General features: G+C 38.4%; 1 protein-coding gene across 2 annotated transcripts in view; it reads left to right on the forward strand.

The window, feature by feature from the left end:
- CRYBG3 (crystallin beta-gamma domain containing 3) overlaps positions 1-22,431 on the forward strand; it is a 129,457-nt gene that overhangs the window by 70,364 nt on the left and 36,662 nt on the right. The window contains exons 13-15 of one of the 2 annotated variants that reach the window (XM_042954296.1): positions 19,379-19,521; positions 19,633-19,759; positions 20,647-20,679. In XM_042954296.1, the coding sequence (XP_042810230.1) occupies positions 19,379-19,521; positions 19,633-19,759; positions 20,647-20,679 (303 nt within the window). The remainder of the gene's footprint in view (positions 1-19,378; positions 19,522-19,632; positions 19,760-20,646; positions 20,680-22,431) is intronic. The other variant, XM_042954297.1, reaches the window with a different exon arrangement.

Here is a 22,431-nt window from a genome sequence, read left to right on the forward strand (position 1 = left end):
TTTTTTCTTTATTTGACCTTGAGCCTCTGATGGATCTTATGCCCAGTGAACAAGATTAGATTAGAAATTTAGAAAGATCTTTGTGGTGACTCTATCCAGAAATGGCTTGGGATGGAGGAGATAAGTCTGGACATTACAGAACTCCAGGTAGAAGTCAAGGTCACAGAGAAGAGGAGATACATGTTAGAGAGTTCTGTAGGGATCAGGGTTTATCAAATGTTGCTTATTTTTCTGACCAGCTCTGGAGATTTTTAAGTATGTTCAGAGGAGCATGCTTTCTTGCAATTCAGGAGTTCTGCAGTCTCTTCCCAAAGTAATCTTTACCCATATAAATACTAACTGTCTGCAATGACCTCTAAAGCCCTCTTTGAAGGAATTGATAATGAAGTGAAGGGTGTCCACATGAACTTTGAATGGCACAAAGAGTTGCATGCTCTGGCCTTTTAGGTTTTTGTCTGTCTGGGCTATTCATCTGGTCAGGCAGGAGGAGCCAAGAATGGGGAAAGCTGCACAGGAGCAAGGGAGCTTTTTTTGTGTTTCTCCATGAATGATCCTTGTTAGTAAGACCACGAGTTGGAAAACAGTTCTACCTAAAAGACCTATAAGACAGGCCACTGAAGATAATTGGGCACTGAGTTTCCTTGAGCAGTGGATAGATAACTATGAGGTACTTAGTCCACAATTCTATTATGCAAGGTCCATGCATTTTCTCTACGTAGCTATTCCTTTCTTGACCTCTAAAAAGGCAAGCAAGATGAAACAAGATAGAACCTTCATCCTTTTATTTTAGTTCTTCACAACCATATGCATTCAGGGAACTATGAGTCATGAGTCCAAGAATCTTCCGCTCTAATGTTGAATAATTTTTAATATTTTTCCTCCTTATTTAAAAAGATAGCTGAATGGAAGCCTTGCTGTTCCTAGAAATGTTCAACAATGAATGTGGCATCTTCTCATGATGACTATGACTAAAACAAGCAAACAGAATAAAACCCCAAATCACTCATTGAAATCTCCCAATAATAGAAAATGTGAAAAGATATAAATACTATATATAGCCAAATAATAGGTATTTGGTATAGAAAGTATGATAATATACATTAGAAAAAACTGGTAGGAATTGGCATGTTGATTACTGCTGTATACAAAAGTTTGGGGTGTTTACAAAAATAACGACAGCTTTTATGTAAATAAATTCCCTTGACATAAAATCTTCTGTTAAGATTTTTTTTAACAATTAAAAGACTACTTGTTAGCTTATAAAGATATTATTATAATCTTGACATTTGTCAAGTGCTTATTAATGGCCTTACATGCATACTTGTACTGAATCTTCACAAAGACCACAAGATAGACACTGTTACCATTTTCATCTTATAGGAATGGAAACTAAGGGTCTCAGGTAAGAGTCATACCAAGTGTAGAATTGTTATTTGAGACCAAGTCTGTGTTACTGTAGAGCCCATGTCATATTTTCCTTTTTTTTTTTTTTAATTTTTGTTACAGAGTGATTACCCTAAAAAAGTACCTTAACTTTGGAAAACTGGATTTCATTCAACCAAAAGCTTATTAGCATTTCATTTGTAGCTAGAAATGTATGCTAACATTGCAGACCAGTACACATGTATAATAAATATTTACATGACTTTCAGACAGTTCATTTATAATTTAAATTTATGTTCACTAAAATATTTTCAGATGAAATATTTTGCATTCTTCAGACATAGCAGAGAGTTGGAAGAGTTTTGGGTTTTTTTACTACTTTATTGAGACACTGTTGACATATAAAGAGCTGTACATATTTAACATCTACAACTCGATGAGTTTGCAGACATGTGTACACTGGGGAAACCATTACCACCATCAAGACCAGACATACCCGTCTTCTCCCAAAGTTTCTTCCTGCTCCTTTATTATTATTATTATTTTTTTCTTGTGATAAGACATAAGATCTACTCTCTCTGAAAAATTTTAAATTTAAGACACAGTATTGTTAGATGTAAGATTTAAAGCTCTCATGGTTGTCATAACCTATATAGGTTAGCAGGTAGATTTGACATGAGACCTCTTTTTCCCCATATAGATTTTCAGGTGTCCCTAACCTGGGAAAGAATGATGCACTACATGTAAGATCTAAATTAAAGTAATATAAAACAAAATAAAGAAGAAGATAGATAGAAAAGTTGCATAATGCAATACAGTTTTCTAATGTCCTGGCTTCAGAATGTAGAACACTGTGAATCTACTAAGGTCAAATTCTGGACATGTTCCTTAGGGATAATGTGATCTGTGTCTTGGAGTGCTTGGAGAAGACAACAGGAAATATGTTTCTAATTCCAAATGAGGCAGTCAGATATACTGACTTTGAGTTAATTTCTTTTTTTTTTTTTCTTTTTTTTTAAAGGAGAGGTCCAGAAGAATATAGGAGTATTTAGACTCCAGAGATTAAACAATGAATTTTTATTCTTTGGCTTCCTCGGTATTTTCCCCTCAGTTTTATACTAGCTTAACTTTTGGATTTGCTTTTGTTAGGATTTTCAGACCTGGGGCCTCTTTTCAGGTCTCTGAAACCAGGTGGTATGCAATGGGGAGACCATTATTTCTCCTAAATAAATGTATATAGCAATTCTCCACTGGTGTCTCATAATACTTTGCCCACCAGGGGTTTTAGCACAAGAGCTCCAGGGCAGATCAGCTATGGGATTGTATGGAATTTAAAAACACCCAATTTACTAATCCTTAAAGACTTATCTTTGGTCCCAAAGCATCTGCTCATTTTTTCTGACAATGGGGAGCTCTGGACCAGAGATAGCTTACCAGAGTAAGCTATCCAGATTTTCCCTTGGATATAAGTGCTTTAAAAATATAAAATGGAATACAAATTTTAGATCATTCCATCATTATTCATTCTTCTCAAGCAATAGAGCTCCACTTTAATCTGTGTGACTTTCAAAATTATATAATTTTTGCACCTGGCAAAGCAGGGATGCTAGTAACATAGAAATCTCATGATGCTTACTCTGGACATGACTCTTAAGTGCTTATTGCAATCTCCTCTTGAACAAGACAGAAGTTGTGGGTTTGGGTTTTTGTAGTTTTTTGTGTGTTTTATATCACACTTCATACATGTATCCCCAGGAGATTTAGCCCAGGTGATTGGATTTGGGCTAGTTCGAGCTCTGCCCAGTAGGGACACCATATTGATGGTAACTGTCAACTAGATCAGATAATGTATATTTGGTAGATTTGAGTGAAGAATGCAGAGAGTGAAAAAAAGGAAAGTGGCTCAGAAAGGTACTTAGAAAAAGATAGAAGGCAAAAGCTGTAAGGCAAGAAAAGCCTTGAGTAAACAAAAGCAGAAGATGGAAAGAGGAGAGTGATGCCACTTAAGAGGCTCCTGTGGCCCTTGGCCGGGTCTCTCAGAATAGCAGACAGAGTAGGAAGGACACAAACTCAATCCATATGAGGAAATTTGTTTGTGAATCCACAAGCATATGGCAGCAGTCAGCTCTTATACTTGACACTGGGTCCTGTGACAGTGGGTCCCTCCTCTGCTCAGCTTCCAGGCTGCATTGTTGTTGCCTGCTTCCCAGTTCACTCTTGCACAGCCCACACAGTAGGATTTGTGCAAATCATTGCTCAAGTAAAGTACATAACATCATAACATAGTTATTTCTTAATGAAAGGTCACAAACACAGCACATGTACACATATCTGTATTTGTCTTTTTATGTCTTTGTCTCATTTTACTCCAATATAATGTGAACCATGGCGTTTCAGCTTATCCTTTTTCCCCTATTCCTGCAACCCTATCAGGGAGTAGAGAACAGTTGTAGGGGCAGAAGAAGTAAAAGCAGAGATGGAGCATTCTAGAGTTACCAGAGTAAGGGAGGAGAGGGCCATGTAATTAAGAACTGCTACAGACTCTCCTGGAGCTCTTGGGCCTGCTTGGTTAGTTACTGTTAGTACCAGTTCCTTGACCAGGACCCAGATGGGGCTCCTTTCAGCTAATCCTCACATTGTTTCCTCACAGCCACTTTGAGCTTGTTTTATACTTACAGGTTACAAGAAACAGGCATGTTCAGCTTCTTCGGGTGATGAAAATTTGTGTTGTCAGTATAACCAGGATTGCTGGTGTGCCACCAGTTGTGCATATTTCAGTTGAAAGGCTTGTCCTGGGGACTTTCCGGCAAATCACTTATGGAACATTTAAAGGCTTGATTTTATATATTTATGTATGTGTGTGTGTGTATATATATATATATATATATATATATATATATTTTAATATATTTTTATACTTTTATATTTGTGTCTGGAAAATGGTCGATCTTTCTCAAGATAGACATGTGTACGCATGTATATGCATGTATATTACATGTATATATATAAAATTAGGATTTAGGGGAGCTCAATGATAACAAGTACAGGTATTTTAAGGATAAAGTGTTATATTAATAAAAGAAGGGATGGTGGGGAGCCTGGGTGACTCAGTCGGTTAAGTTCTGACTTCAGCTCAGGTCATGATCTCACAGTTCATGGGTTTGAGCCCCACATCAGGCTCTGTGCTGACAGCTCAGAGCCTGGAGCCTGCTTTGGATTCTGTGTCTCCCTCTCTCTCTCTGTCCCTCCCCTGCTCGCGCTCTGTCTCTCTCTCAAAATAAATAAACATGAAAAAAGAAAAATTTTAAAAAGAAGGGATGGTGACAGTGATGTGAAATAAATTCACCCAACTCTCATTTTTATTTAAGAACCTTGTGAAGGTAATGAAAGTAACACATATTGTCAGGTTCCAAAGGTTTACTGTCAAGGAGGAATTAAAAACACAATTATGGGTTATGAATTATAATAAACATTTCAGGTAAAAAGCCTTTCTCTTTTATCCTGAAGTCTCAAATGAAATTTGATCCATTGATATGAAGTTTTTAATTCCTTGGAAGTTGAGAAGTAAGTAGTAAATGAGAGGTTTTTTAAATGTATTTTCTTCTGATAGATGCTTTGGTTGTTTTTGACACTGTTTTGCTTGTTCATGTAAGGTGAATGTTTATCCTCGAAATCTATTCTTAGATTAGATTTATAACATATTAAAAGCAGGAGAAAATTGATATTGTTTAGACTTACAGAAGTTGCTAACATTTTCCATAGGTCTAAGACTAATCTACAAACAACAAAATAGTAGGGACAGAGGAAGAGAGTTTGGTTCTCTAGCAGTAATGTCGCACACAGAGAGTCGTGATACTGAGACTTCTCTTTCCAGGAAGCAACTTTATTCCTGCCGGCACCCCTCAGTTGGGCTCGTCCTCAAAGAACTGAGCCCCAAATGCCACGTGGCATAGTTTTTAATGTATTTTTTACTTGTTTGTCTCCCATATATGGTAACACACAAACATGTAGTCTGATTAAGTGGTCTCATGTTACAAGGTCGCGAGGGTTTTTTTTTTTTATCCTTAGGGAAGGGACCCTACCACATTACCCCCTCTGATGCTCAGACCCCTCTATTTAGGGTCAAAGAGCATCATCTTGGTTTAGAGGTTTAAATTTTTATAACATCATTACATGAGTGGCTTTTTTTTTTTTTTTTTTTTTTAATTATGGCCTCAATGAGATTGGAGGCAGACTACATCCAGGGGAGCTAAGCAAGGTTAGATTAAGCAGCCTCCTAAAATTAGGAGGATAATTCCCATGAGGATTTTGAATCCCCTGAGAGTTGAAAATCATCCTCCAAATAACTCCCCAGGGTTTCAGTCGTTCTAGGTCTGGACTGGGACACGAGAAACCTTTTTCATTTGATCCGTGATCTCTTCTTGGACTTTCCTCTCATTACCTATCTGTAGGCAGCAGTTGCTCAAGTTAAATTTTCCATAAACACCTCCCTCAGAAGCAAGCATGTAATCTAAGGCCAAGCAATTTTGATAGATGGCATTGCACATTTTGGTTTGTTGCTTGGCTAGTAAGTTAAGAGCTCTGGCAGTTTCATTGTTACAATTTTTACAACTGCTTGCAGTCTAATTATGCGGTTTAGCATGTAAATGGGAGTGTAGTAGCCGCAATACCCATCCTCTGCCCAGATGGCAGGGCCATGATATTGGATTATATGCTCCAGAGGCCATTTATTATCTTTTTGAGTATTAATTTGTAAGGCACACTGCTTTCTTTGAGTCTCCCTGTCCCCATATACTTGGAATCCCAAATACTTCTCTCTAGCAAGTGGGAGCAGGAAGAAAGATGGATGAGTAGTTTCCAGCACATATGACCCTGACCAGATTGAGGGAAGTAGTATATAGGCTGTCTTTGCACATATCTAGCATAGTCCACCTGGGACTCGCCTTTGATGCCTGTGTTGACATTGTCTCAGGCCTCTCAGAGATGGGAGAAGTTAGACAAGGGGTGGGGATCTGGCTCAAGGTGACCTGAGGTCCCTCACCATTGGGTTTTTCGGACAGTTGAGTTATAAAATCTTTGGCATAGGCGTGCTAAATTTTTAACAGATGACAATGAACTTTTCTCCACTAGGCAAGACAGTTTTTTTTCCAGTAACTGAGCTTTTAAGAAGCCAAACCCCAATAGTAGGACTGGGGTATTTTGTTTTACTATAAGGTTTGTGGGGACCTAATTTTTAGTCTCTTAAGGCCATTGTTTCCCCATGTAGGTACCAGCGAAGTATTCTATTCCCAAAAGGAAGGTGAGTGTTAACAAAAACCTCTCATCACATTTTTAGCCAGCTGAGGCAGCCTCTGCCAACCTATGGAAAAGAGTAGAGCAGGAACCACAATGGTAGTGGGAAACAAGGCGTGATAGTGTATCACAGTAAGGAAACATAGAAAATAAGGACAGTCTTTTGGACTTAAGGACATCGATTCCTCAAGCTTCTGCCATGCATGGATTAGTCAGCTTCTGGAGTGACTAAAACAGGGCTGCAGTTTCTTGGAGCCTCTGGAGTTGCATATTGCTTCTTCCATATGGTCAGCTTGCACAGCATTGATAGATCAGGAACGCATTCCCAGTTTCAAGATGCCAGCTTCGCTCTGCTGTGATGAATCCAGGTACCCACTTCGGCTACCTTTACTGTAGTAGGGGTGGACAAAATGACAGTGAATGGTCCCCTCCAGAGGGGCTTTAGGGGTTGGACATTTTACTACTTTATCCATATTGCATTTCCTGGTTTAAAGGGGTGAGCATCTGTAGGCAGATTCACAGGTAATCGTTCCCTGACCCAGTGGTGAAAGGTGGTAAGGGTAAAGCCAAGGGCCCGTATCTGTTGTTTTAGGATTAGATTGTCTATCTCATTTAGATCCCCTGCTTGTGCCCTTGATAATGGGGACAGGGTGCCCATAAAGGATTTTATAAGGGGAGAACCCCATCTGCTTTTTTAGCCTCCCACTTGCAGCTGCAGTCTTTCCCTGAAGGTCCCTTATCTCTCCCTGCCTAATGTTAACCCTTTCCCTATTTATTTCTCCCCTGGCATAGGGCCTGTAACTACTGTTAGGGAACAGGGACGATGACCATTCTGGCTTCTTCAAGCTAAGGGACGGCATAGGGGTACAGCAGTTAGTCTACCTAAGGGTTGGTCGAATGGCCCACAGTATGGTTTTACAGGAAGGCTGGCAGGTATGAGGTGGCATAAACGTTAGTAGACATAAAGAGAAAAACACAAAGTAAAGATTATATTGACCAATAAGATGGCATCTTAAGATAATGTCTATAGTTTCCAAACCTGTCAAATAATCTAGGAGAGACCCTGACTTTGTAAACAACATATGTCAGGGAATCTCTCATAACCCAAGTGATGGAGAAACAGGAGCAGTAAGTAATCAATGGTGGCTCTATTTTAAGAGTTTGGCATGTAATCCTTGTGAGGTGTTAGAGTTTTGCTGAGTATAAGCAGACAGTCTGCTTTATTTTGATGTGTAAAACTTTTTTAAGAGCCAGGAGTTCTATTAGAGAAAGAGTCAAGGCAGCCATTTACCATTATTAATTTGTAAATATTTAGATAAGCCAAACCTGGGTATTATTTTATGAAGCAGAATTTTTATTACTTTTTGTGCCTTTTTTGTCTTGTAGGAGAAGGCCTCTACCCAATTAAAAGTATTAACCCATTCAAACAGACGGTGGATTTTTTTTTTTTTTTTGACCTTGGCATCTGAGTGAGACCTAATTGTTAATCTTTCCTGGATAGTCTCCAGTTCCTTGACTGTCTGGGAAAGCAAGTTTGTGGTTGAAAGGATTGTTTCTAAGACGCACTTCACAGCCTGATACTACTTGGAGAACTGTCCTTGACAAATTTTTTCTAGTAAACATCTTTGGGCCATTTGATAAGTTTTGTCCCTCCCTAAATAGAAGTCCTGATGCTGTGTTTTAATCATCTTTTAGCTCTGTGAGCTTGGTAATAGTAATTGCCCTGCTTGTTTGTAACCATTCCAAGGGCTAGAGACAGTGTGTAGGAGTCAGACCCCAGTTTATTTATTTATTTTTTGTAGAGAGTAGGTGTGATTGAGTCTCCTTTAATAATTGATTTAGCAGCAAACTATTTTCCTGAACCCTTTAATATCCAGTAATTTCCAAAACACATATAATATCCAGTAATTTCCAAAAACACATAATTGTTTATCTGTCCTGGAGTTAGTAGCACCATAGTGTCTAATTTAGTTACAGTATTCCTTTCTAGCAAAGGAATAAGGCTCTCTGGCATTAGCCGTAAAGAATGAGAAAAAAGTAGGTTTCCTCATATACATCCCAGGGTCTGAGAGAAAAATTTAGTTTTTCAAAGATGCCTCTCGTGCTGTGTTGGGATAGTTGGCCTGGAGTGGAAAGGAGGACAGAAAGGGTAGCTCTGGTGTTAAGCAGAAAATCAGTTTTTCTTCCATATTTAGAGTTACCTGAGGTTCTGGGTTTCTGATAAACAGTTGGTTTAGGGGAGCCACCGTGAAGAGCCCCAGGCCCCGGTTAGTCCCTTCCAGGGACGTTGGTTATCTGAACCCTCACAGATAGAGGTCCCTGAGGGGTGTTCAGATCTCCAGTGATTGTCTCCACATAGGGCATGGCTAATGGGGTGTTCATTTTGGTTGTCCCCTCTGAGGACGTTCTCCTTTTCGTGCTCTGAATGGCCATATAAATGGCACTTGGTGCCAGGACCTCAGGAAGTCTGGTCTGACATAGTACGCAAGGCCACAATTAAGGCCTCAGATTTTTTTTTTTTAAGCTTCCTTTTCTGTTTTGTTAGTAATACCCAATTGGCAGCTTATAAGAGCTCCTCCAGAGTCCCTTCAAGGCCAACAGCCAATTTTTGCATTTTTCTCTGAATATCTAGGGCTGACTGAGTGACAAATTTGTTCTTTAAAATTATCTCAGCCTTAGGGGTGTCAGGGGAGATAGCCGTATATTTAATGAGAGCCTCCCTCAACCTCTCCAGGAAGGCCGTTGAGCTCTCATTTTGTGTTTGTAAGATAGTGGCTAATTTAGCTTAATTTAAGGGTTAAATCTTATATTTCCTTAATTTTTTTTTAAACATCTGTCTCATTAAGAGTCTGACTTAACAAAATTATTATATCTTAATTTTTTTAAGGCCCAAAAACAATGAACATAGGGGTATTCTCCCCATTTCCTTCACATTTGCAAAACACCTCCTTTTGTAGGGTAGTATTGTTATTGATATGTTCCTCTGGGGGCCAGGTTCCCTCTTCCAATTTGTATGGGAGCCAAGCCTTTATGCAAAGAAATGAATCATAATGCATTCCAATGGAGTAATGGCCTTGGATGGGGAATTATTACCTATTTATAGGAAAAAGGAAGAAAGTTGTCCCTTATCTCAATTTCCTATAGCCTGCCTGGAGAAACCTCACCTCCTGGCCCCTTGTTTCGGCTGGCTATGCGATTGGCAGCCAAAAGCCCTGTCAGTCTCTGAGTTGCTGGGAGTAGTCATTCTTAACCAGGCTTGACTCTACCTCTGAGAGCTGGCCTGGTCTTTCCTGTTTTTTGTTTTGTTTTGTTTTGTTGTTTTGACCCCTCCATTTCCTGCCTGTAGTACCTTGGGGGTATGTTGGAGGTATGGACTGTGACCAAGCAATATTTTCTTGGTTGTTGTAGGATGCACTAATTTTATTTTGGCCCAGCAGTAACTTACATATCAATCATTGGCCATTGAGGGAGGGGGTTAAAGAGCCAAAGTCAAGGTCTTTCCCTGCCTTTCTCAACAATGCCCACATAAATGTTTCAGCCATGTGGATATCCATTTTTGGCATACAACGGGCTAAGTTTAGTAAAATGGCTCCCATGTATCTTAGTAAAAGCCCTTCATTTATCATCCATCCCTCACATGGCAAAGGCGTCCATTCCTCTGCTGAACAGGAATAACACAAATGTGGAGGATTTGGAGGCTGGCACCAGAGTATTGCCATCATTTTCCCAGCCTTTGGATCAAACGAGGAGGAATTTTAATCTTAACCCCGTGTACTTTTAAAATCCAATTATTTTAACCTTGGTCCTTCCTGACCACACATTAAATGTCTTTTTAAAGATTTTTCTTCACAAACCTTCTACAACTTTTCTTTGCATTTAGATTTTGTCCCAAGCCATTTCTCTCCAAATAACCAGTCTCGTTTAGGACAAAATTACTTTCTTTTACCTTCAAAAAAATATATATTTCCATTGCTTATATATTTTTTTATATTTCCTACTTATCTAGATACAGAGTTGCTTTTCTAATTTTTATCAGTTTTAACTACATGTAGCAGAATTTTAACTCTTAGAAACCTTAGTCTCCAGTGAAAACTAAGTAGTAACCAATTACGAACTCTGTTACATCAGAATTTTTTTTAGATGGCAAACTTATGAATACATTAAGCACAAAGCATGTTTTTTTTTTTAACAATTCCAAAAACCCTTAGTTTTTTGCAACAAGTGAGAAGCACAAACCTACATCTAATAAATAGGGCTTTAATCTCTTGTTAGATATCTAATGAATTAAATCTCAATTTATCATGCGAGCAAAACTTTAAATTTTAGGTTACCAAAGACTTTGAAAGCTATCTTAAGGATTACCCATGAAAACTTTGAGACAGACAAAATTAACCATCACTTTAAGTCATCCTTTTGTTAGCAAATTAGAACAGAGATAACATGAACCTATTTGACCTTCAGCAAATCTAGGTTGAATAAAAGTTTGCTTCTGTGTATGTGTGTGTGTGTGCGCGTTTAATGTTGATAAACACTGTCTTAAACTAACAAACTTAAATTAGCTTAAACACTGAATACGTTTTACTTGGGTTCGTGAAACGCAATTTGTTCCCTTCCCCATGGTTAATCTTTACCTGGAACATTGGTGGGGAAATCTGACATGGAATTCTTTGATCCTGGACATTTGGGTGGGAGGAGGAGCTGATGGTGCCAAAGGCATTGAGGAGCCAGTTATGCAGGCCACCCCCCAAGTAGTGTAGAAACAGGAAGGGGGGGGGGTGGAGGAAACGCAGAAGAGACAAGGTGCCAGCGGAAGGCAGAGAAAGAGAATTCGCAGTTTTAAATCTTGTCAGCTTGGACAAAGGAGCAGGCACCAGTTTCTTTTGTTTTGTTTTCCACCAGTGGACTTAGGCAGTAAATGTCAGTCCAGAGAAGGCAAGGAATTTCCCTGAAACAAAAGGAGTTTTGGCAGCTGCTTGGGAATATTCCTTAAAGTCCCTGTTCTGATATAGAATAACCAGAGACACTTGGCTCTAATTATCATAGTCATTGATCCAGGAAATAGAGAAAAGTCCCCAAACACAGTCACATGGCGACTCCAACCTGCCACCCAGCGCCCAGTGCCTTAGAGTTGCAGCTTTGTTCCTTGTCCCTTGTGGAATTACTAGTGCGACTCTGGGAGGTGATCAGGTTCCCCTTCTGCCTCTTGCAAGTCTACCAAAACGAACCCGGGTTTTTACCAGTCTGACGGGTGCTCCCTTAGCTGGTTCCTGAGCCTCATGGGTTCCATTAGCGCACACAGGGTCCTCTCCCCAGCACGCCAGGAGGGCTAGTCTCCTTCCTCTGCTGGCGCCAGCCTCTCCTGGTGCCCCGATGGTTCGCATTCCCAGTGGCAAAGGAGGTGGCAACTCACTGACTCTGAATCCTGGACGAGCCCCCAAGTGATGTAGCAGGATTCTTGCACAGAGAGTCATGAAACTGAGGCTTTTCTTTTCAGGAAGCAACTTTATTCCTGCTGGCACTGCTCAGTTGGGTTTGTACCCAAAGAACTGAGCCCCAAATGCCATATGGCACAGGTTCTTATATATTTTTTATTTCTTTGTCTCCCATATATGGTAACACACAAACTTACTCTGATTAAGTGGTCTTATGTTACAGGGTGGGGATGGAGGTTGTCAAGTATACAAATAACAAGGTTCCCTTGAGGTGTTTTTTTTTTTTTCTTCTTTCTTTGGAAGGGGACCCTACCACAGTTCTTTTTAAAAATAACGTATTCTGGGGTTCTTGGGTGGCTCAGTCAGTTAAGCGTCTGACTTCGGCTCAGGTCATGATCTCATGGTTTGTGAGTTCGAGCCCTGTGTCAGGCTCTGTACTGACAGCTCAGAGCCTGGAGCCTGCTTCAGATTCTGTGTCTTCCTCTCTCTCTGCACTTCCCTGCGCACACTGTCTCCCTCTTTCCCAAAAATAATAAACATTAAAAAAATTAAAAAATAATGTATTCTGTATTTTCCAATTAAAAAGTATATCTGTTACAAAGTTTTGTAAAAAAGGTAGGTTAAAATTATCCAATTTCTCTGGACCCAACCACTCTTGAGTTTTTTTCCTACTAGTGTTCTTTTATGAAAAGTTGGGGGGGGGGAGGTTTGCATGCTTATCGTCTTACCAGTTTTATAAGGGAGAGGTTTTGTCGTATTCTTTCATCCTGACAGTGATTAAGGTAAGTAGATAAATAGATTTTGACTTAAATTCAGTCTGCCCCTCAGTAGCTGTGTTACTTCAAGCAAATTACTCCCCTTCCTTAGCTGGAAAATGAGAATGATGGTAATATAATCTCATGTGGTAGCTCTTTTGGAAATAAAACACATAAAGCTCTTGGCCAGTAGTAAGTATATTCCATCAGGTGGTAGGTAGATATATAAAGATTTATGCTTATGCGTCGTTTGGGTATTTGCACTATTTACAACTTTTTGGTATTACAAAAAAAATTCATCTTTGAATATAAATTCCCATCATTTAGTTTTAAGAAACTTTTTCTAGCTAAAAAAAAGAATTTTACCAAAAATATGAGAGAGTTAAACAATATCACCCTTTAAAATGTATTTGTAAATTATTTTCAACTTCCGGTCACGCCATCATTACATCGTGGTTTACTTCACCAAGGTTTTTAGGGTCTCGGCCAACATGGCAGAGAAGTAGGAGGATCCGTACTTCCCGTGACTTGCCAACAAAGAAGTGCAGAAGCTAAAAGACTATGAACACCAGAGCCTGGGAGGAAAAGAGACTGAATCTAGTAGGAAGAAAATGGGGAAGCTTGAAAGAAGATAGGGCTACTCCAAGGAACAAATCAAAGCACACCTAGTGGAGGATCGAAAATATCACTACGAGTAGGGTAATAAAATAACCAAACACAACAACAGAGAGCAAGTAACAATCTCCGAAAAAACAACTCCTGAAGGGACAGGCCCTGGACAGTGTATGACCCTCTTTTAATATAGCAGTGCTCGCAGGTGCAAAGACCACAACAAGCTTTTAAAATGCATAAGGGACAGAAAACTAGCCAAAATGATGAAACGCAAGGATTCTCCTCAAAACAAATCCCAAGAAGTAGCAACAGCTAACGAATTGATCAAAACCTATTTAACCAATATAACTGAACAAGAATTTAGAATAATAGTCATAAAATTAATTGCTGTGTTGAAAAAAGCATACAGACAGCAGAGAATCTATTGCTACAGAGATCAAGGGACTAAAAAATAGTCATGATGAATTAAAAAATGTTATAAATGAGATGGAAAATAAAATGGAAGCGGCCACAGCATGGATTGAAGAGGCAGAGGGGAGAATAGGTGAAGTAAAAGATAAAATTATGGAAAAAGAGGAAGCTGAGAAAAAGATTAAAAAATCCAGGAGTATGAGGGGAGAATTAGAATTCGAGAGAACTAAGTGATGCAATCAAATGGAACAATATCCGTATCATAGGAATTCCAGAAGTAGAAAGAGAGAAGGGGGCTGAAGGTATACTTGAACAAATCATAGCTGAGAACTTCACTGATCTGGGAAAGGAAACAGGCATTGAAATCCAAGAGGTACAAAGAACTCCCTTCAGACGTAACTTGAATCGATCTTCTGCACGATATATCATAGTGAAACTGGCAAAATGCAAGGATAAAGAGAGAATTCTGAAAGCAGCTAGGGATAAAAGGGCCTTAACATACAAAGGTAGACACATGACGGTAGTCATGAATCCTTTACCCAGCAAGTCTGTCATTCAGAATAGAAGGACAGAATAGAAGGACAGATAAAGGTTTTCCCAAACAAACAAAAACTGAAGGAATTCATCACCACTAGACTAGCCCTACAAGAGATCCTAAGGGAGATTCTGTGAATGAAATGTTGCAAGGACCACAAAGTACCAGAGACACCACTACAAGCATGAAACCTAATCACAATGACTCTAAACCCATATCTTTCAATAATAGCACTGAATGTAAATGGACTAAATGCTCCAACCAAAAGACATAGGGTATCAGAATGTATGAAAAACAAGACCCATCTATTTTCTGTCTACAAGAGACTCATTTTAGACCTGAGGACACCTTCAGATTGAAAGTGAGGGGGTGGAGAACTATCTATCATGCTACTAGAAGTTAAAAGAAAGCTGGAGTAACCATACTTATATCAGACAAGCTAGACATTAATTTAAAGGCTGTAACAAGAGATGAAGAAGGGCATTATATAAAAATTATGGGGTCTATCCATCAGGAAAAGCTAACAGTTATAAATGTCTATGCACCGAATTCGGTACCACCAAATATATAAAACAATCACAAACATAAGCAACCTTATTGATAAGAATGTGGCAATTGCAGGGGACTTTAATACTCCACTTACAGCAATGGATAGATCATCTAGACAGAGAATCAATAAAGAAACAAGGGCCCCAAATGATACATTGGATCAGATGGACTTGAATGAAAATACAAAAGTCCAAATGCTTTGGGATGCAGAGAAGGCAGTTCTGAGAGGAAAATACACTGCAATCCAGGCCTATCTCAAGAAACAAGAAAAATCCCGAATACAAAATCTAACAGCACACCTAAAGGAACTAGAAGCGGAACAGCAAAGACACCCCAAACCCACCAGAAGAAGAGAAATAATAAAGATCACAGCAGAAATAATATAGAATCTAAAAAAACAGAGCAGATAAGTGAAATCAACGGTTGGATTCTTGAAAAAATAAAATTGATAAACCTCTAGCCAGGCTTCTCAAAAGGGAGAGGACCCAAGTAGATAAAATCATGAATGAAAATGGAATTATTACAACCAATCCATCAGAAATACAAGCAATTATCAGGGAATACTATGAAAAATTATATGCCAACAGACTGGACAACCTGAAAGAGATGGACAAATTCCTAAACACCCACACACTTCCAAAACTCAAACAGGAAGAAATAGAAAACTTGAACATACCCATAACCAGCAAGAAATTGAATCAGTTATCAAAAATCTCCTAACAAATAAGAGTCCAGGACTAGATGGCTTCCCTGGGGAATACTACCAGACATTTAAAGCAGAGATAATGCCTATCCTTCTCAAGCTGTTCCAAAACATAGAAAGGGAAGGAAAACTTCCAGACTCATTCTATGAAGCTAGCATTACTTTGATTCCCAAACTAGACAGAGACCCAGCAATAAAAGAGCACTACAGGCCAATATCCCTGATGAATGTGGATGCAAAAATTTTCAATAAGATACTAGCATATTGAATTCAATAGGATATAAAAAGAATTATTTACCATGATCAAGTGGGATTCATTCCTGGGCTGCAGGGCTGGTTCAACATTGGCAAATCAATCAATGTGATACATCACATTAATAAAAGATAAGAACCATATGATCCTGTCAATTGATGCAGAAAGCATTTGACAAAATACAGCATCCTTTCTTAATAAAGACCCTCGAGAGAGTCAAGATAGAAGGAACATACTGAAACATCATAAAAGCCATTTATGAAAAGCCCACAGCTAATATCATCCTCAGTGGGCAAAAACTGAGAGCTTTCCCCCTGAGGTCAGGAACATGACAGGGATGTCCACTCTCATCGCTGTTGTTTAACATAGTGTTGGAAGTTCTAACTTCAGCAATCAGACAACAAAAAGAAATCAAAGGCATCAAAATTGGCAAAGATGAAGTCAAGCTTTCCCTTTTTGCAGATGACATGATACTATACATGGAAAACCCGACAGACTCCCCCAAAAGTCTGCTAGAGCTGATACATGAATTCAATAAAATCGCAGGATACAAAATTAATGTACAGAAATCAGTTGCATTCTTATAAACTAATAATGAAGCAACAGAAAGACAAATAAAGAAACTGATCCCATTCACAATTGCACCAAGGATCATAAAAGATCTCGGAATAAACCTAATCAAAGATGTAAAAGATCTGTATGCTAAAAACTATAGAAAGCTTATGAAGGAAATTGAAAAAGATACAAAGAAATGGAAAAACATTCCGTGCTCATGGATTGGAAGGATAAGTATTGTTAAAATGTTAATACTTCCCAAAGCAATCTACACATTTAATGCAATCCCAATCAAAATTGCACCAGCTTTCTTCTCGAAGCTAGAACAAGCAATCCTAAAATTTATATGGAACCACAAAAGACCCCGAATAGCCAAAGTAATATTGAAGAAGAAGACCAAAGCGGGAGGCATCACAACCCCACACTTTAGCTTCTACTAGAAAGCTGTAATAATCAAGACAGCATGGTATTGGCACAAAAACAAACACATAGACCAATGGAATAGAATAGAAACCCCAGAACTAGACCCACAAACGTATGGCCAACTAATCTTTGACAAAGCAGGAAAGAATATCCAATGGAAAAAAGACAGTCTCTTCAACAAATGTTGCTGGGAGAACTGGACAGCAACATGCAAAAGGTTGAATCTAGACCACTTTCTCACACCATTCGCAAAAATAAACTCAAAATGGATAAAGGACCTGAATGTGAGACAGGAAACCATCAAAACCCTAGAGGAGAAAGCAGGAAAAAACCTCTCTGACCTCAGCTGCAGCGATTTCTTACTCGACACATCTCCAAAGGCAAGGGAATTAAAAGCAAAGATGAACTCTTGGGACCTCATCAAGATAAAAAGCTTCTGCACAGCAAAGGAAACAATCAACAAAACTAAAAGGCAACCAACAGAATGGGAAAAGATATTTGCAAATGACATATCGGACAAAGGGCTAGTATCCAAAATCTATAAAGAGCTTACCAAACTCCACACCCGAAAAACAAATAATCCAGTAAAGAGATGGGCAGAAAACATGAATAGACACTTCTCTAAAGAAGACATCCAGATGGCCAACAGGCACATTGAAAAGAAGCCCAACATCACTCCTCATGAGGGAAATATAAATCAAAACCACACTCAGATACCACCTCACGCCAGTCAGAGTGGCTAAAATGAAGAAATCAGGAGACTATAGATGCTGGTGAGGACATGGAGAAATGGGAACCCTCTTGCACTGTTGGTGGGAATGTAAACTGGTGCAGCTACTCTGGAAAACGGTGTGGAGGTTCCTCAAAAAATTAAAAATAGAAATACCCTATGACCCAGCAATAGCACTGCTAGGAATTTACCCAAGGGATACAGGAGTGCTGATGCATAGGGGCACTTGCACCCCAATGTTTATAGCAGCACTTTCAACAATAGCCAAATTATGGAAAGAGCCTAAATGTCCATCAACTGATGAATGGATAAAGAAGCTTGGTTTATATATACAATGGAATACTACTTGGCAATGAGAAAGAATGAAATCTGGCTTTTTGTAGCAATGTGGATGGAAGTGGAGAGTATTATGCTAAGTGAAATAAGTCAGGCAGAGAAAGACAAATACCATTTGTTTCACTCTTATGTAGATCCTGAGAAACTTAATAGAGGGCGGGGGGGAAGGGAAGAGGGGGAAAAAAAAGAAGTTACAGAGGGAAGGAGGCAAATGATAAGAGACACTTGAATACTGAGAGCAAACTGAGGGTTGGGGCGGGGGGGGGGACGGGAAAGTGGGTGATGGGCATTGAGTAGGGCACCTGTTGGGATGAGCACTGGGTGTTGTATTGAAACCAATTTGACAATAAATTATATAAATTAATAAAAATATTACAGAAAATAGTTTTAGTATTAAGTGCCAGAGGCTCCATAAATAAATAAATAAATAAATAAATAAATAAATAAATATTTTCTAAAATTGCTATCCAATTTATATGTATATATATTTTTTACATTTATTTATTTTTTGAGAAACAGAGAGCACAAGCAGGTAAGGGGCAGAGAGAGGGAGACACAGAATCAGAAGCAGGCTCCAGGCTCTGAGTTGTCAGCACAGAGCCCAACGTGGGGCTTGACCTCAAGAACAACAAGATTATGACCAGGGCCAAAGTCAGATGTGTAACCAAGTGAGCCACCCAGGTGCCCCCATCCAATTTATTTTTTTACCAGGAATGTTTCTAGATAAAACTGGATTTTTACAACCTCCTTATTTTAAAAAATGAAAATTGTATCTAAGGATTTTAATTTGAATTTCTTATTTTTTACTGGTGAAATTGGACTTTTGCATATTTGTTTTTAATGCCAATCTTTTTTGTGAATTGTCTGTGTCCTTCGTGGATTTATCAACTTGGATCTTAAAATTTTTCTGATATTTTTGTTGTAAATATATTACCTATAAAAACTTCAAAATTTTCCTCTCATTTTAACTTTTTTAATCTTTGGTCAAGGAAATTTCATTTTTTCTTTTACATTTAAGCTTATAAAATCCTCTCCCACAAAATGCACACTGTACATTTTGTATTTACTCTTGGCTCCATGTTGTGGCTTCACTTTTGAGGCACAAGTGAAACTTTCGTTTCCTTTATAAGTGGTGTAACATATAATAGCCTGTAAGTCCCAGCCATTTACCAACTCTTGATTAATTTCCACTTCTATAACAATGTTGATTTCCTGATTAAAGTAAATTGGTATTTATTTTTTTCTTTAAGCTTTAAAAGTAATAACTATCAAAATTGTTTCCAGTCACGTTTAAAATTCCTCCTGGAGTTATGTGTGTGAAATCCCAGGTATGAAAATTGTGCAAAGGTACAACAATTTATAGAACAAAATCCTTATGCTCTCTTTAACTTTCTTCTTCCTCTTTTTAGAATTTTATAGAATCCTCTATCACGCTATTTGAATCTGACCTAGAAAGTGGGAAGTTTATTGACATTACAAATCAGGAAATTTCTGACTTGGAAGAAATCGGCTTTGGCAGTGAAACCAGATCCATTCACGTTAAAAGTGGCGTGTAAGTTTTCTCCCATTCTGAGAACTTTGAGAGGTTCTTTGGTTTTAAAATTGTTGGTTTGTTTGCTCGATTCTGTATCATCTCTGTTCTTTTTCTTTTTTTTCCTGCTAGATGGGTTGCCTACCAGCAGAAGTTCTTTTGTGGAGAACAGTACATTTTAGAGAAAGGAAAATACAAATGCTTTTTTGACTGGGGAGGATCAAATAATATAATCATGTCCATACGACCTATCCAACTGGTGAGTCAGCTATGACCATAACCAATTCTAGAGCATGTAACAGTGTACAGCTGAACATGTAGAACAGGCTTTTTAAACGTGAAACTGCTGGATTATGTTATGTGAATATACAGAGAAAACGAAATAGCATATTAATTGCTTTAGATTCTTTAGGGAGCTGATAGTAGGTGGTATCAACACATCAACGAGATGCCTGTAATTTGATCACTTCATTCATTTAACAGTATTTATTTGGTGCTTCATATGCCAGATACTACTGATCACTGGAGATAAAAGATGAATAGGATCGCCCTGATGGCTCTCAGTCTCATTGAGGAGATTGATATATAGATGACTGATTATAGTGTGATGAGTGAGGAGGTGAGGTGTGTAGGCAGTGCGGGGGAACCTGTGAAGGAGCACTCAGAGCCTGGGAGTTGGGCAGCAGGCCTCTTCTCAAGAAGAGGTTGTGTTGAGTGATATCTTTAGGGTTAAAAGCAGTTTAGTCACACGATGACGTGGGGCAGAAAAAGCAGTCCTCAAAGAGGGAATAATCTCATGTACAAAATCACGAAGTTAGGAAAGAGTGTGGTTAGGAAAGAGTGTTCTGTGTGTAACAACACAGAACAAGAAGGGTGCCCATGAAATAGTGGTGGGAAAGGTAATGACAGGTAGCTCAGACTCTGTTTGATGGACATTGAGGCACATATTTTTTCCCAGCTACATTACTCAAAAGGAAGTAGTAATGAGTACTAAAATCAAGATAATTCAGTTATTTGAAGGTCATAACTAGTTCAAGAAATCTAGTAAATTACTTTTTTTTTCATTTTTCAAATGGTATTTTCAAACTTTCGAAAAGATAAGATTATACGATTACAATTTTTAAAATGTTTTAATATATGTTTCAGGAACCACTTGGAATAAATGAGCCTCCCCATTTGGTATGTTTGAAAATTTTTTTATTTACTAAAAACATTTGTGCCCTTTGTCTCAATATCTCAATTCTTTGTTTCCCTCAGATAAATTTCTTATGTCTATATGACAGGAAAGTTTATATCGTACTTGGTACCCACAGGCAGAAGAGTGTCCCTCTTCGTTACTGGTTGCATTGGCCTGGACTTACCATATTTCCTTTTGGTTTCTCCTCATAGAGCTTTAACTCTGACCTCTTTGGGGTCATTTTGAATCTCTGCCACTCTTTTCCTATTGCCCGTTCATTTTTCAATGTCATATATTTTTTTCTTTAAGTTTATATATTTATTTTGAGAGAGTGTGCATGTACACATGGTCAAATGAGGGAAGGGCAGAGATTGAGGGAGAGAGAAATCCCAAGCAGGCCCTGGCACTGCAAGCACAGGGCCTGACACAGGGTTGAATCTCACAAACCATGAGATCATGACCTGACCCGAAATCTAGAGTCTGATGCTTTAACCAACTGAACCACCTAGGTGCCCCCATTCAGTGTCACATTCTTATTCAGCACAGTATGTTATCCTGTGTTGGGAGGAGCAAACTTAATGTGGAAAAATGGCTGTCTTGGCATGCTTATTATTTAAATGTATTTCTAATACCTAAATCACATATTTCCTAAAAGTGCTAGCAAAGTTGCAGCCCTGCTTGTTTATTTCTAGTGTGTTCATGGATTGAAGGATTTAACAATACTCTGGAGCCTAACGTTTGTTTATGATCCATTGAAGGTTACAAATTATGCTTAATTTGTGCTTGTGATAACTCTGTAAGGTCAAAATTAATCCCAGTTATTGATGAGAAAGCCAAGATTTGGAATTTAAGTGTCATTTCACACAGCTAGAAATAACAAAATAGGCATTTTTTAGTATCTGACTCCACTTAAACCACATTTTCAGGATTTTACATCAGAGTAAGACCTGTGGTATAATCAGTACATCCATAGAAGGGAGAGGGGATAAGAGACATTGCTTCCTTCCTCTGTCTCACTTTAAATAACAGATTTGGGAAAAGAAGCCAATTGAGTGATTAAGCTTAAATACTGGACATTTGCTGGCTTTAGATGAAGCTAAATCTTTTTCTCTGAGTGTGTATGTTTTTCATGTTCTTGCCAGTGTTTATGTATTTCAAGTCAACTTCGTTGTAACCATGTTTCTGTTAACAGTATGTTTTCAGGTTTTCTTATTTTCTGATTAGTTCAAGTCCTATTGGGAACATTTCCTTTTTGAATATAATTGAGTTGTTGATTCAGAGACACTTCCTGCCAGATTTGTATTTTGAATCTTTGAAAACTCCAACAGCAGACTTTTAAAGCACTTGTACAGGAATCAACCTGAGTAGTTAAAGAGTTAAACAGAGATAATTCCAAACTGCACATTTTCTAAGTTTTTAAGTGCAGATAAAAGTCACATTCTTTTAAGTGCTGTTTTTCCCTCCTACATTCCTGTTCTTTTTTATGGACTTCCTTGTTTGGAGCAGATTGCTCCGAGGATTTTCTTTATAGTATTTCCAGTCCAACTTGAAGAGAAAGGAAGCAGCAGAAAACGCCCAGTGAAATGAGCCCCACTTCATATTTCTGGATATGGCTCAGCCATAGACTTGTGAAATAAGTGTTTCTGACAGGTATATGATAGCTGAGTATTTAGTAACGTGAAGAAGACAAAGCCTCCTTAGTTTACCCAGTATCAAAGCTCTTATTATTTCTATTGGACCACATTTTCAGAATG

This window comes from Panthera leo, chromosome C2 (genome assembly GCF_018350215.1).
Source record: "Panthera leo isolate Ple1 chromosome C2, P.leo_Ple1_pat1.1, whole genome shotgun sequence".
In the NCBI taxonomy this organism is placed as follows: Eukaryota; Metazoa; Chordata; class Mammalia; order Carnivora; family Felidae; genus Panthera; species Panthera leo.